Source organism: Theobroma umbraticum, unplaced genomic scaffold (assembly GCF_002168275.2).
Source record: "Theobroma umbraticum cultivar Fairchild unplaced genomic scaffold, ASM216827v3 scaffold_30.0, whole genome shotgun sequence".
Lineage (NCBI taxonomy): Eukaryota > Viridiplantae > Streptophyta > Magnoliopsida > Malvales > Malvaceae > Theobroma > Theobroma umbraticum.
The window spans coordinates 769,233-782,343 of NW_018397254.1; the positions used below are offsets into that span (position 1 = coordinate 769,233).

General features: G+C 36.8%; 1 protein-coding gene across 2 annotated transcripts; it reads right to left on the bottom strand.

Moving 5' to 3' along the window:
• Positions 1 to 5,510: 5,510 nt before the first annotated feature.
• Positions 5,511 to 12,891, bottom strand: LOC110413891 (Transcription factor jumonji (jmj) family protein / zinc finger (C5HC2 type) family protein). 2 transcript variants are annotated; one of them, XM_021424916.1, is made up of 11 exons: positions 12,241 to 12,891; positions 10,329 to 10,713; positions 9,440 to 9,596; positions 9,140 to 9,359; positions 8,816 to 8,869; positions 8,623 to 8,702; positions 8,256 to 8,533; positions 7,779 to 8,174; positions 7,294 to 7,700; positions 6,882 to 7,157; positions 5,511 to 6,371 (listed from the first exon to the last, which is right to left on the bottom strand). In XM_021424916.1, the coding sequence occupies exons 1-11, from the start codon at positions 12,241 to 12,243 to the stop codon at positions 6,015 to 6,017; spliced, it is 2,613 nt and encodes an 870-aa protein (XP_021280591.1). In that variant the 5' UTR covers positions 12,244 to 12,891; the 3' UTR covers positions 5,511 to 6,014. The 2 variants fall into 2 exon arrangements, with proteins under 2 accessions (XP_021280591.1, XP_021280583.1); XM_021424908.1 differs by having other exon boundaries at positions 6,882 to 7,160.
• Positions 12,892 to 13,111: the final 220 nt, after the last annotated feature.

Below are 13,111 nucleotides of genomic sequence, written 5' to 3' on the forward strand. Positions count from 1 at the left end.
TAGGAGTGTCTAGCTGTAATCAACTTTTCATGCAATGATAGATTAGATATGCAAACAAGTCAAGCAAAGATGAAAGTTAGACCATCAGGTTAGGAACTGATTGATAGATAATAAAGATCAAGCAAGCCTGCCTTGATCAGTAAAATCTTGTTCCAAATCACCACTGGCCATAGCTAGAGTTTGGAAAACTGATCATATCAGAGTTTCACCTTCACTTGTGAAACTAAAATCAAAATGCCTAGGATATTCAAGAAGAGCTGGTGACATAGGGCATGACAGAATTCTACAGCCATGGTTTTTATTATTTTTGGAAATTATTTTTGTAAAGCAATGATTTTCAATGTATAATCCCATATATATAATGTGTGAAATTATATTCCCTCTGTCCCAAAATGAAGAACAAATCCCTTTTTTTTTTTTTTGAAAAGTAGATTTTATTCATTCTCAAAAATTAGAATGTCATTACAAGTCTTTAATTTTATTAAATAAAGACTTCCATTGGTATAAAAAGTCTAACTTTGGGTAGTAGAGCCCCATATAATTACAAAAGCAACAGCTACTCAATAAGCTGATGGGAGTGACCTGAGCAAAGCATCACCTCGGAACAAACCCTTATCCTTATCCTTGTTCAGGAACCTATGAAAACCCTGCTCTTATGATTTTAATGTTACAACAATGGTGATCTATGGTAGAACAAATTACCCAGAACAGAGTTACAGGCAGGACACTTAACAAAAGTTAGGATTAATGTACATCAAACTTTTCTGAGTTCTTCTTCTTTCTACCTTTTACTCTTGACAATCAAAGGAAATTTTAACACATATAAGGAAACACTCACCCACATGGGAATTAAAGAGAGAGAGAGAGAGAGAGAAAAGAAAAGGTACCTCTAGAATATTGACATGCACATCAACTCAAAATCCCAAATAAGATATATATCCAACTTTTGAAATTCTCTTTGTTTCTTGATGCATAGGCAAATTTGATGGTTGAGCTAGCTTCTAGTCTTAAAATCTCCATGTCCATGTGAGTGCATTGTTAAATATAATCAAAGGGGGGAAAAATAATAAAAGATTTTAATGTTTCGTCTGTCTTTAAGGAATCTCAATATCAGGTTACCTCTGCTAGCTCCTTGTGCTTTTGTGAGAGGATTATCTCACACGAAACAAAAGCAAATGAGTTCTATAGTCAAATATTCATCCCACAAACTCTTTTTTATCATGATAAGTGACATCCTCTTGTCTTTGAAGAACATTCTTATCAACGTAAGAGTATTTCTTTTGGGTAATTTTCCAAGCAAACAAACCTAAGTGAATGGTGTACTTAATGTTAGTAGATTTTGTTCCAAAATTTTACATATGGCAGTGGAGTTTTCCACTAGCATATGTTCTTCCTTTTGTTTATATGTATACGATCCTGTTCCCACCCCCAACTGAGGAACTCGGAAGAGGACATTTTTCCTTTTATGACCCAAACCAATTACCTTTCCAAAGTTGTAAGGTAAATAATCAAACTCCAAATATCTTGATTGCGTTTACTCAGATAGCCTTGATTTAGATTCTCCTCCCTCTTTATTAGTTTATTACTTATTTAACTATTTTGTTTAGATATGAGGAAAAAGCTAGCACTTGTTCCACTTTAAGATTTTTGGTCAAAATTAACCTCATCATACACCTAGTGGTCATTTTTAGATTTTATTTTTAATCATTCATATCTTTTTTTTATTAACCGATCACAAGATTAGAAGTGTTTTTTGTCATCTTGTTGGTTTATCTTACGTGCACACAAAAACTTATGAACAATTTATCATGTAAAATTCTTAATTAACGTTAACCATGCTCTCTGAATCTTTCATATTTACTTTCTATTTATGGCCTTTTTTTTTTAGAATTATACATATTATATATATACAACTTAATAGTATCTTTGGGCTTAGTCATCGAGTAGCTGGCAACTTGGAAGGAGCAAAGGGGCTATGGGATAATATTAAAAGTATAATTAGTGGAAGAGTTGCATAATTAATATTCCCTAAATTTAAAAAAAGACTTGGAAAAGAGAGCTCGAAAGGAGAAATGATGTGGGGTGGTTCTTTCCTTATAAGAAACACAATATATTCTTAAGGAACTTGACCACACTTTAAAAAGAAGATTTTTTGCCCTTAATCAAACCCCCCAAAAATCAAAGGACTTAAAGTGGTAAGAGACCCCTTTTTCTATTTGAGTAGAAGCTAGCAACAAGTATAGGATCCTAATTACAAAAATATATATGATAAAAAAAAATTAAGCGAAAAGTGGAAACATTTTGAATCTTTTCCAACGACTTGGAGCAAAAGGGAAAGCTTAGATAAGTGCCCTACAAATCTAGAGACTAGTGATTGAAAGAAATTTGTAGATTTTGACAAGAACCCATTAACATAATTTCTTTTCTTTATTTTTATTTTATTTTTTTGGGTTTTTGCTTTTGTTCCTTTTTCTCATTCCATATGAATATATTTTCCTTGGTTTTCACTTTGTTGCAATGCATTTCCACAGTTTTATTCTCTGCAAATAAAGGTGGAAATGATTAATATGGGAAGGGGGCTTTGGTCCCACTAACCTTAAGACACACTCAATCCAATCACAATGGAATATGGTGCTCCTTTTTGGGAGGTCAAGGTAAAAAAGGATGTAGGCTCCCACCTAATAGGAACACTTTGCCCCACTCTTTTTCAATCCTTTCTTTGATTTCATTCATACCCTATTTCTATTTCCTACCATTAATTAATTATCTTTCTATTCTGTCCTCCTCCTTCTTCTTCCTCTCCTCCTCCTCCTATCATTCTTTTTCTTTTAGTCATAGAAAGTGAGAAAAGAACAGTTTTGGAGCCCCTCATGGCAAACCTAATAGTTTAAAAGATTGAAATTTCTAATGTACTCTTCTGAGGGATGTAAATTCCTGATCATTAAATAAGTGTTCATAAATTATGGTACAAGTACTGGTAAACCAACCTAATCAACGTGGAGGGGACCAAATTGGCCAATAGGCAATGGGATTCCCCACCCTATATCCCTCAATTTACTCTCATCACAATAATTTTGCTTGGTCAAACACATAAACTCAGAAAAGCATACAAAGGGTTCAGGTGTTTTCCTTCAGAGATCGTGAATAATGCAAATTAATATGCAAACAATTCTTTCAACTTACAGCATCGTATTTATGCTGGCCGATCAGTCGCAGTACTCTTTGCCCATCCACTACAAAGGTTCTTCGACCTAATCTAATAAACCCTACGATGTAATAATTGAGTAATCCCTGAATTTTGAAGACAGTCATCCAATTTAAAATATATCGATAATAGGAGAAGGGGTTTATGTTATATTTATCACAATTTCAATATTCCTCGTTGACACGTAAGTATAACAAATTTATATCACATCATATAACTCACAGAAAAATTTACAGAAGGATAAACTAAGAATGACAATGCCTGTTTTGATATTATTATTGAATTTTGAAGACGGGTATCAAACTTAAAACCAATTGTTATTGCTTTGCAGATGGAAAGTGGAACTAGGAGTATTTATTAGTGCTTTCTCTTCTCTTTTTCCTTGTTATCAACAATCCTAGCAAGAGCATGTTGCTGGGTGTACTCTTTCAATTCGGTTGTTTATCATTAAGAACGTACGAATCGTCAGCTATAAGACAAGCAATGTGGGGTTAATTTGACCATGACAACAGTCTTTGGACTTGGCTTGCATTCAAGATGTTTATTTGCAATGCGCAAACAGCTATAAAGCTAAAAAGTTATGGGATTGAAACATAGTTTTAGGGGGGTGGAAGGGTGCCCAGTTGTTGTGAATATATCTCATTACTGTTGCATTGTCAATTATGGTGAAACCGGCAACTTTTGCCCATCATTGCTACATTGGGGCATGGCATCCAAGTTTGTTGGCATAGATTTAACCTATGTTTACCAAATTAAAAATCGTTACATCTTCCACACCAGGTGAAAGAATGGAGGATGCTTCTTTGGGTTTTTTCTCCTCTCCTTTTCATGGATGCCTTTTGCCCTTTTATTTTTTTATTTTTTTGGTAATGTGTAATTTGTTTTTTACTTGGTGAGAGAAGTACGATGGATGATGTGCCTGGAAACTTGGGCTCTAAATTCCATGGCTAAACTCTGATTTGAGCGGGTTGACAAGGGTTTAGGAGAAGTGGGTAGCAGGGCCCATTATGGTGAAGGTTGCTGTCATCTATCAAGGCAAAGAACATGCAAAGGGAAGAAAATGTAAAGGTAATTTCTTGTTGTGTTCCCACGGTTGGGCGGAGGAATCTTTTTAGTCCCAGGGATCTCACTATCTCAGGATGTAGTTGAATAAAGACAATCAAATAAAGATGATTTTGGGCAAACAAACTAAAAAAGAAATGGAGGAAAATTTTTGTCCTAATAGATTCCACCTAATAACAAGAAAATCCTTCACATGAGCTTATGAAAAGGCCTTTTTTCACTCACTCAATTTTGTTTTTCCCTCTTCTTTTCTTTTCTTTTCTTTTCTTTTGGGTACTAATTCTATGCTTTCCCATCTGGGTTTCACTTTCAGCTACCAAACTCAACTTGCTTCCATGCAGAAACCCGAGGATCCAAAAGCTGAAACAATTCCATATGTAAAATGACTCACTCGACGGCTGTAAACCCCAGGCCCTACTTTGAGCATAGAATTTTACAGGAACTAGATATCAAAGGTAGCACAGCCCAAGCCCACTAATCCGTTCAGCCGCGGCCCGTGCACCTCCCACTTTTCTTTCGGCTGGGGCGCATAGAAGATCAAACAAGCCAACTAAAGACAAAAATCCCATCTTATCTTCACAATCTTTATATCCACATCACCACGTTCTCAATCCCAAACATCACGCAGAAGAAAGACCCATCGACATCGCTATTGCCAACTCACAATTGAAGCAAAACAAAAATTTATTAGAGACATTGGAAAGCAAAAGAAGAGTGGAAATCTCAACGTCATGAAGAATGGAACAAAACCATGTCCTACTGTGCTTTGTGGATAGAATTAAAAAAGAATGTGGCAACCATGGCATTGTCGCAACTCAAAACAGGACAGTGGTCCACAGTAGGACCCTGGCGTTGCCGCAATTCCTCCGGTACAGATGCAACAGCGAAAGGCCCATTTCACGACCCCAGCAAAAAAGTAACCTTACCTCCGCCTCCCCATGGGCCCCCCCAACCCCTTTTGCTTTCCCCACTAAGTTCCAAACAAACTACATAAGGAAAAGTCCGCTGCTGGCTTACGCCTGCACCACACCCCCCTCCCCCAAACCCCTCCCCTGACCCGAGCTAAATACTCTAACATCGCAGGACCATCCGACATTGCAAGTTGCAGCAACTGACGAATGGCGGCTTACTGTTGCCCCACAATCCTACAACCAGTAGACAAGATGCTGGACTTTTCCTCGCTGCCAATGAATAGACATGAACATTTTCATTCACAAATAATCAGTAATAACAATAGTATAGATTTGAGAGAGAAGAGAAAGAGCAATTCTCTGCATTTTATTTTAAGTAGTATACACTGCTACAAAAAGAATAACGAACCTAGCAGGGAAAGCAGCAAAGGTTTTAAATTTTGAGGAGACAGTGGGAATGCCCACTTCCCTCTCTGTAAGAATTAATTTTTGACTGATGGAATCAAATTTACAAAAGTTACTAACCCAAATTTTTCTACTTCCTTTTTTTCAGCTTTTGCAGGAAGGTTCTCCTGCCAAAGACGGAAAAACACCCCGGCCCGAGAACCACAAGAATCACTGAACGTGCAAATTGTCCCCAGTTTCTGAGGCCTGCACAAAGAATAAAAATTATCCTAAGCTTGGTTAATCTTCGCTGCATCTCCCTGAATCAATTAATTTGGATCTTCAGTGTTGTTAGAACTCCATTTTAGAGGGAATGAAGTTAGCAAAGTCAGGCTCCAGATGATGATGCACACCAACCAGATTTCTCATCAGTTTCTGCAAATCTATCAACTTCAATCCAATCTGCTTTCTGAACCTAGGTACGTCGGGCCTCTGACTTTAAGGCGCTTTGGCCCAATCTCTAGAGGAGGTTCCCTCGTGCTCTTTCCAAACTCGTGGTGGAACCTATCATATCTCTCGTGCTCTCGCTGCCTGCTCATTGTTTCCTCGTTGCCCAACTTCTTATACTTGATAGAAATGGGAAGGGCGCCTCCTCTTCCAAACCTCTCCTTCACAGCGTTCTCTGGAACTTCTTTACAGTCAGAAGTGGAATTAATATTGCGACTTGGTTCATCAGTTCTGCAGCCTTCAGACGACGTTGATTGCCCGCATCTTCCTTCGTGTTGGAGTTTCTTTAATCGTTTGAGCCCCTGTTCAAATCAAACAAAAGTATGAGGACATACAACTCAAGTAAAAAGCTGAAAAATGCTACATAACTGCTGCATATAACTAATATTGAATCAAAAGCTAACATCATTTTTTTCTCTTTGGCCAAAGCTAGCATCATAGTTTGTCATCCTTTAACAAGCCGTTCACCAGATTCACTCAAGGGTAAAAGCAAATTGCTAATGAGATGCTTTAGTAAGGTAAATCTATGGCACCCCAAAAAATAATTACGAACATCAAATATTAGCAAAATGATTAAACACTTCAAACACAACATAAATTTCCATGCACAAATTACCTCCCAATGATAAGTCACGTTTAGAGCTAAAATAAGGTTTTTTATAGTCAAACACCTTGTAGAAATTGCAGGAAGAAACACATTAAATAAATTTCAACTTGTGACTCTAATAAATAGTTTTCAATTTTTATTTGTAAAAAGGCACCACTGAAGGTTAAGTCTGCAAATTTATAACAATAGAATTTTATAATTATACCTGGTGTTCACAGTTCTTTGATGACATGGTGTCATTTGCATTTCTTTTCTCAATCTTCAAAAATGAACGTCGTTTAACCCTAAATATCTCTGAATCGGACCCATCACTGTCTTGGTCCACTGTAGACCTACTCTCTCGTTCATGAACATTGCCATGATGGTTACCTGGACGATCTTCATGACACAAACAGGATACAGAAGATTCATATGTATTTCGAGAGACTTCTTCAGAGAACCCTTTACCATTAGTGTTTCCTAGGTTAGCTAGCCCCTGTACCTGCTTTATATACAAATAGCAAATGTTCACTTACTGCAGGAGCAGCAGCTCAAGTACAGACATAAAAAAGATTATAATAATTCAGCTGTCAGCCTAACAAATTTAGATACTCAGCAGGCAGAGAGCTGGATCTTACATTTTTAGGTGAGGATCCAACTTGCTCCACAAAAGAACAGAGAGTCGATGCAGCAAAAGAAGAGAATGCATCTGTCAGTTCAGCTCGAAAATTACCAGTGTCATGACTCATTTTAGGCTGTATATGTTCTAGTGGTTGACCTGCAGTTGTACTTATTGCAGCAATCTCAGGATTCAAAACAACACTAATCTCACAATATGGAAAGTATCCATCTTCTACATCAGTCTGGAACATATTTGACAGTGGATATGAATACAAGTCATCCCCATTTTCAGCTTGTCGCTCAATCTCTTTTGATATGACATCTTCCTGCTCAAACTTCTGGGCCACAGCCTCCATCTCTGCTACATCATCCCTCAAGAAAAGACCATGATAGCTCCCACATGGGAAGCCAAGTGACTTAATATCTGCACAAGGCAATCAGAATCATCATAAGACAAAATTACATATCAAAGGGAAATTACCAAAATAAAGCAGGAGATTACCATGTCGCAGGCAAATAGGATGAGAGTAACAGCTGCAGTTAATGAAAGCAACATAGCAGTCACGTTTGCATAGAGTGCAGACAACAGTTCTATAATAATTTGGAGATATACTGCTGCATGCCCTTGATTTCATGACAGACCAACGTGCCCGGTGCAGGAAACGCATCAGCTTTACAAATGAAACCTTAATGGAATGATGAGAGGCCAAATCTGCCGCTGAATATTCCAAATCTTCCAGTTCTAAACTTGTATTGAGAAGCATAGCTTCCTTGCACAGAAGTTCCTCGTGAGGAAGGAGAGGCACCCTGTTGAGATGTGCATAACGCAAGCTCGCTACAGCCCCCAAAGGAAACCAATCACCAATAGCAAAGTTCACAGCCTCACCGCAGTTGAAACCTAAATGATTACAATTAGTAACATATTCATCGAATTCTGCTAAAGAAGACTGAGAACAAGTTCAAAAGAAGTATACCATACCATGACTGAATCCAGCATGATAAGCTCTTGGAAAGGTAATTACAAACTCCCCAGGCTTCTGCACAGCCTTGTAGACAGGAACATCATGTTCCAACAAAATATTTGGAGGAAACAGTGTCGTTTTACCCAAAAGCACATCAAAAGCTCCATCTTCACCATCAGTTGATAGGATATCATTAGTGTAGACATGCTCCTTGACAACCTTCTCAAATTTTAAAGCAGCATGACCAGGTATGCCATACCAAGTTTTTGAAGCCCCACAGTGATGATAATTAATGCTGCCATAAAAGAAGAAGAAAGCAATTAATTAAAAGTATATAAAGAAAGCAAACAAACGGAAAGGAATTTAATGTTTGATAACATTTACCTATACAAATAATGATCTTCCACGTGCCAAGCAAAGATACTAAATAGCATTCCAATGTAAAGCATGGGGTCAGTTACTCCCTGAAACAAACATCAGTTCAATAGAATAGGACCAGACATGTGAGCATATCAATCCTACATATGTATATAGTCCCAAAATTCAGAAGACGAGGAAATTTTGATCATTTCATTACCGGAATTGCTGTTTCAAGAAGGCGCAAAATGGACTTGGGCAGCCGTGAGAGTTTCTAAAATCAAACAAAAAGAAGTACATAAGAACCAATTGAACCACAATCCAGAAAAGAGATAGAGCCAATCACAATAGCCCTAACATCAAATACTGCTTCCTCAGTTCCACTATCTCTCTCTATCCAAATCAGCTATACAACACGATAGCAATTGTACCTTTCTTTTCCGAAAGTTTACTGTCATAGTAAAATTAAGCAACCAGGCCTCCATCTAAAAAGCATTTTTAAAAAATAAAAGACAAAAGAGATGAATAGTACTGAATTCAACACCTTCAAATTCCATTTGCTAGTTCCAAGCGGGTCACTGGGAGAAGAAGAAAAGGCACTACCCTCAACATCACAAGCATATTCAACACTTTCTATCTTCCCACAAGCAATTTCATGCCAAAATTCTTTTTCCATGTATGTTGCAGGAAGACAACCAGCACTACAATATCTACGAGCAAACACCTTGTTCGCCATTTTCTCGAAATCACGAAATGTATAATTTCTGAAAAGTCATGCTCACATTCAAAACCAGAAAAATACTCAAAGCAGAAATTAACATTTGTTTCAAGTTAGAGAGCTCACCTTCCGCTCATGAAAAAGGTCACTCTGTCATCAGTATCCCACTCAGCAAGACGAAGAGGCTGTACTCTAGTTGTGAACTTGAAGCCAACATTCTCCTTCATCAATACAACTCCAGCAGGAACAGTAGCACTTAAAGGGGAAATGATTTTGCATATACCTGAGAATTAATGAGCAAATATTAAAAATGCTTCAGCATTTATTTATTACAAGAAGGCAAATTTTAACAATTTTCCTTCAAAATCCGACATTCATATCCCTTCTACAGTTGGTTCTTGTGTAATATCATCAGATAAAATGAAAGTAAAACTAGGTCCAATATTTGGAAAGATCAATTTCTCGGGGCCAGTGTGTCAAATTAGTTAACTAACATTTCTTCAATAAATACAGTTGGATACAAGCCTGAAAATTAATTCAAGTGGATCGATTTATTCCCATATTTCTATTTGTGCAAGACATGATAAGCAAAAGATATTATTGCAATTAATAGTTTAAAATATTTTTTAAAAAAACCTTCCACAATAGATGTGTAGAATGAAGACAAGTAGTACCACAAAGATGAAACAGCATGCAAAGCTTTTTTATTTCTACAAAGGATCTTTAGTCTTCCCTTCATAAATTCATTCAGTCCCTAGAAAACAACATTTGACCTCAAATCCTACGAAACAAAAACTTATAGGCACAAAAGCCTCATAAAAATGCAGTAATTTAACCATGTTAAAACATAAACCATAGATATGAAAGCATCATATTCTTCCATTTCCAATTTTCTTCTGGGATATATTTTCTACTCCTTTAACCAGGGTTGGATGGGGCGGGTTGGCATTGGGCTTTGGAAAAAGAAGGAACTCAAATTGTTAAAGACAGAGGGTAAAAGCACAGAAGGTGGTACCATATTTTGAAGCTTCAGGAGCTATCTGCTGCAAATAAACCAGAGGATCTTCGAACTCTTCCTTTGTAGGGCAGTACACTGGACATTCTGGAATTTTCTGTGTCCATTCTAGATCACTGGTGTCAAACTTATCGACCTTGCGCTTTGAAAAGACGTCCTTCTCACTCGCGGCACCATTTGACCTAGAAAACGATTCTGCATTCCCAGGTAATCTCATTCCACATGATGCTGAAACTCTCAAAGCATCTCCTCCACTTCTAGCCATCAGATTTGTCACACCAGATGTCCCAAAGACAGTTTCTGATTTTATTCGCTGAAGCCTTTTACGCTTCAGAAACTCTAGCCCATTTTTTGCCTCTTTAGACAGACACACCCTTCCTTCCACCTGCCAAAGAAGCAGAGAAACAAATTAAAAAATCATATATAAGTACATAGAAATAAAGACAGCAGCGGATTTGAGAAACACATAATAACAATATGAAAGCAGCCTCAACATTCCCAAGATACAGTTAGATACTTCTGCTTTTCATTTGTATCAGCACCTAATTACTATCCCAGTGACCTTCATTCGTGTCCATGCAGCTACCATGTTCATAATGCACTAAATGCACACAGCCAACAACATAATTTTACGAAGTTTTCAATAAGTTACAGCTTTATTAGTGCAAAATCTGCATCAGATTAACTAAAATCCGCTTACTCATGAAAAGCAAAATTTTCAACAGAACTCTTAAGAGAACAAGTTTTCTAAATACTTCGGGTATATTTGTTTGCATCATTCTCTACCAAAAATAAGTGGAATATAAACAACCTACTCTAGTCAAACAATCAAAGATCATTACAAATCAGAGCAATAAATCAGGTAACAAAATTACGATGCGAAGGCCCAATCCAGTCCATGTATAAAATAACAATTTACAGCACAATAAAAGTTAGTGAAAAAGCATCTACAGCCATTTTTCAATCACCATCACTAGACTAGACTCGTCATCCAGTAATTAGACCTAAAAGGCGAACCAAGTTCATACTTAAACAAGACGGTCAAAACTGCAAAGGATAAATTTGGAAATATGCAATAACCATTTGTAGCCAAAACTGAGAATGTGAAACCAAAAAGCCGACACCAATCTGAACCAGGAAAATTTCTAAAGCACACAGAAGACAGATGGTTGACTGAATCTTAATCAAATAATGGCCCAAGTAATTAAATTCACACCCCCAAACTTTCCATTAAAAACGTGAGTCAAAGGTTTACGACCAGTTGAAAATATGCAGTCAAATTTAGTAATTACAGAAACCCATGTTGAATCTTATGTCAAAAATCAGACAATTTCAACAATAATACACGGTATTACTAGATCAACTTTTTAAATAAAAATAGTAACAATAAAATAAAATTCATTAATTTATTTTCAATCTTATCCACAGATTTAAAAACGTAGTCAAAATAAACTCTGCCTCACGAATGAAGTTCGAGAAAACAGACATGTAAATTCTTTTTTATAGAAAAATGAGGCAAACATCGTCTCCACGCAAAAGCCCAGGATAAAAATATCGGAAATAAAGTGTGTAAAATTTTAGTTGAAATTCTAAACTAAATAATAAAAAAAGAAATTCGTCTCCTCCAAAATGCATGAAACACTGCATTCATTGCATGAAGTTTTCATCGATGAACATTTTTTTCAAGAATTTTAAAATTAATTTATAATTTTTTTTAAAAGGATGCAGAACAAATCTAGGAAAACAAAAAAAATCCTGGAAAATTTTAAAAAACGGTTCAGAATGTAAACAATGCTTGAGATCCGTACAAGTACAAGCAGAGTTAATAAAAATCTCGAAAAATCGATTAAAAATCTCAAAAAATAAAAAATGAAAGAAAAAGAGAAAGAAATCAACAGAAGAATTAACGTACCATCTCATTCCGCAATGGTTCTTTGCACGCCACCGTTTTGCAGCAATTCACCAACGAAACAATCCAAAGGAGACAAGAAGGAAGAAACAACAAAAGCGCAAAATCAGCAAATACCAAACCCTAGATCACGATCTTCACCATTTGCTATCAAACCGAAACATCAAACGCCAACCAAACTCTCCACATTCTCACGACGTGCCGCGTACTCCGCCGGACCGAGTCAAACTCGGAGATCCAAATTTGAGTCACGAAAAAGAAATGCTTAACATATAACAGGAAATGATTAATACCAAAGAGCTTATTGGTTTTCCGGCGAATCAGAGACTCTTCTCGCCGGTGGAAAGAGCTGTTTCCCGGCGGAGGGAGGCGGTTTCCCGACGAAATGCAAGAGAGAGGAACAATAAATGAGAAATGGAGAGAGAGAAAGAAGGAAAGGAAAAAGGGAAGGCTTAGAAAAGCGGAAAAGAACCACCAGAGGATAATTTATACGTTTTATACTCCAAATATTAATGCTTTGGATGGGCTTTAATATTATTAAACCAAAAAATAATTAAGAAGCGTTGAATTAAAATATAAAAAAAATAAAAAAAAGATTCAAAGGAGTAAAGAGGAGGAGCTGTGAAGGAAAGTGGTGGTTGTTAGGTGGTTCAACCAAACGTCTGGCCGGCCAAAACCGCGTTTTTATTTTCCCTTTGCTCGCGTTTCGCTCCTTTGTAAGGAACCTTCCGTTTTTTCGATTATCCCCTTTTCATCTCATTACCCTTGCACAAAATGTTAATTTGCGGTAATTCAAAATTGTACAAAATGAAATTTTATGTTTTATTAAGGGTATTCTTGTCAATTCACTTGGACGGTGTTATCGAAGACTTCT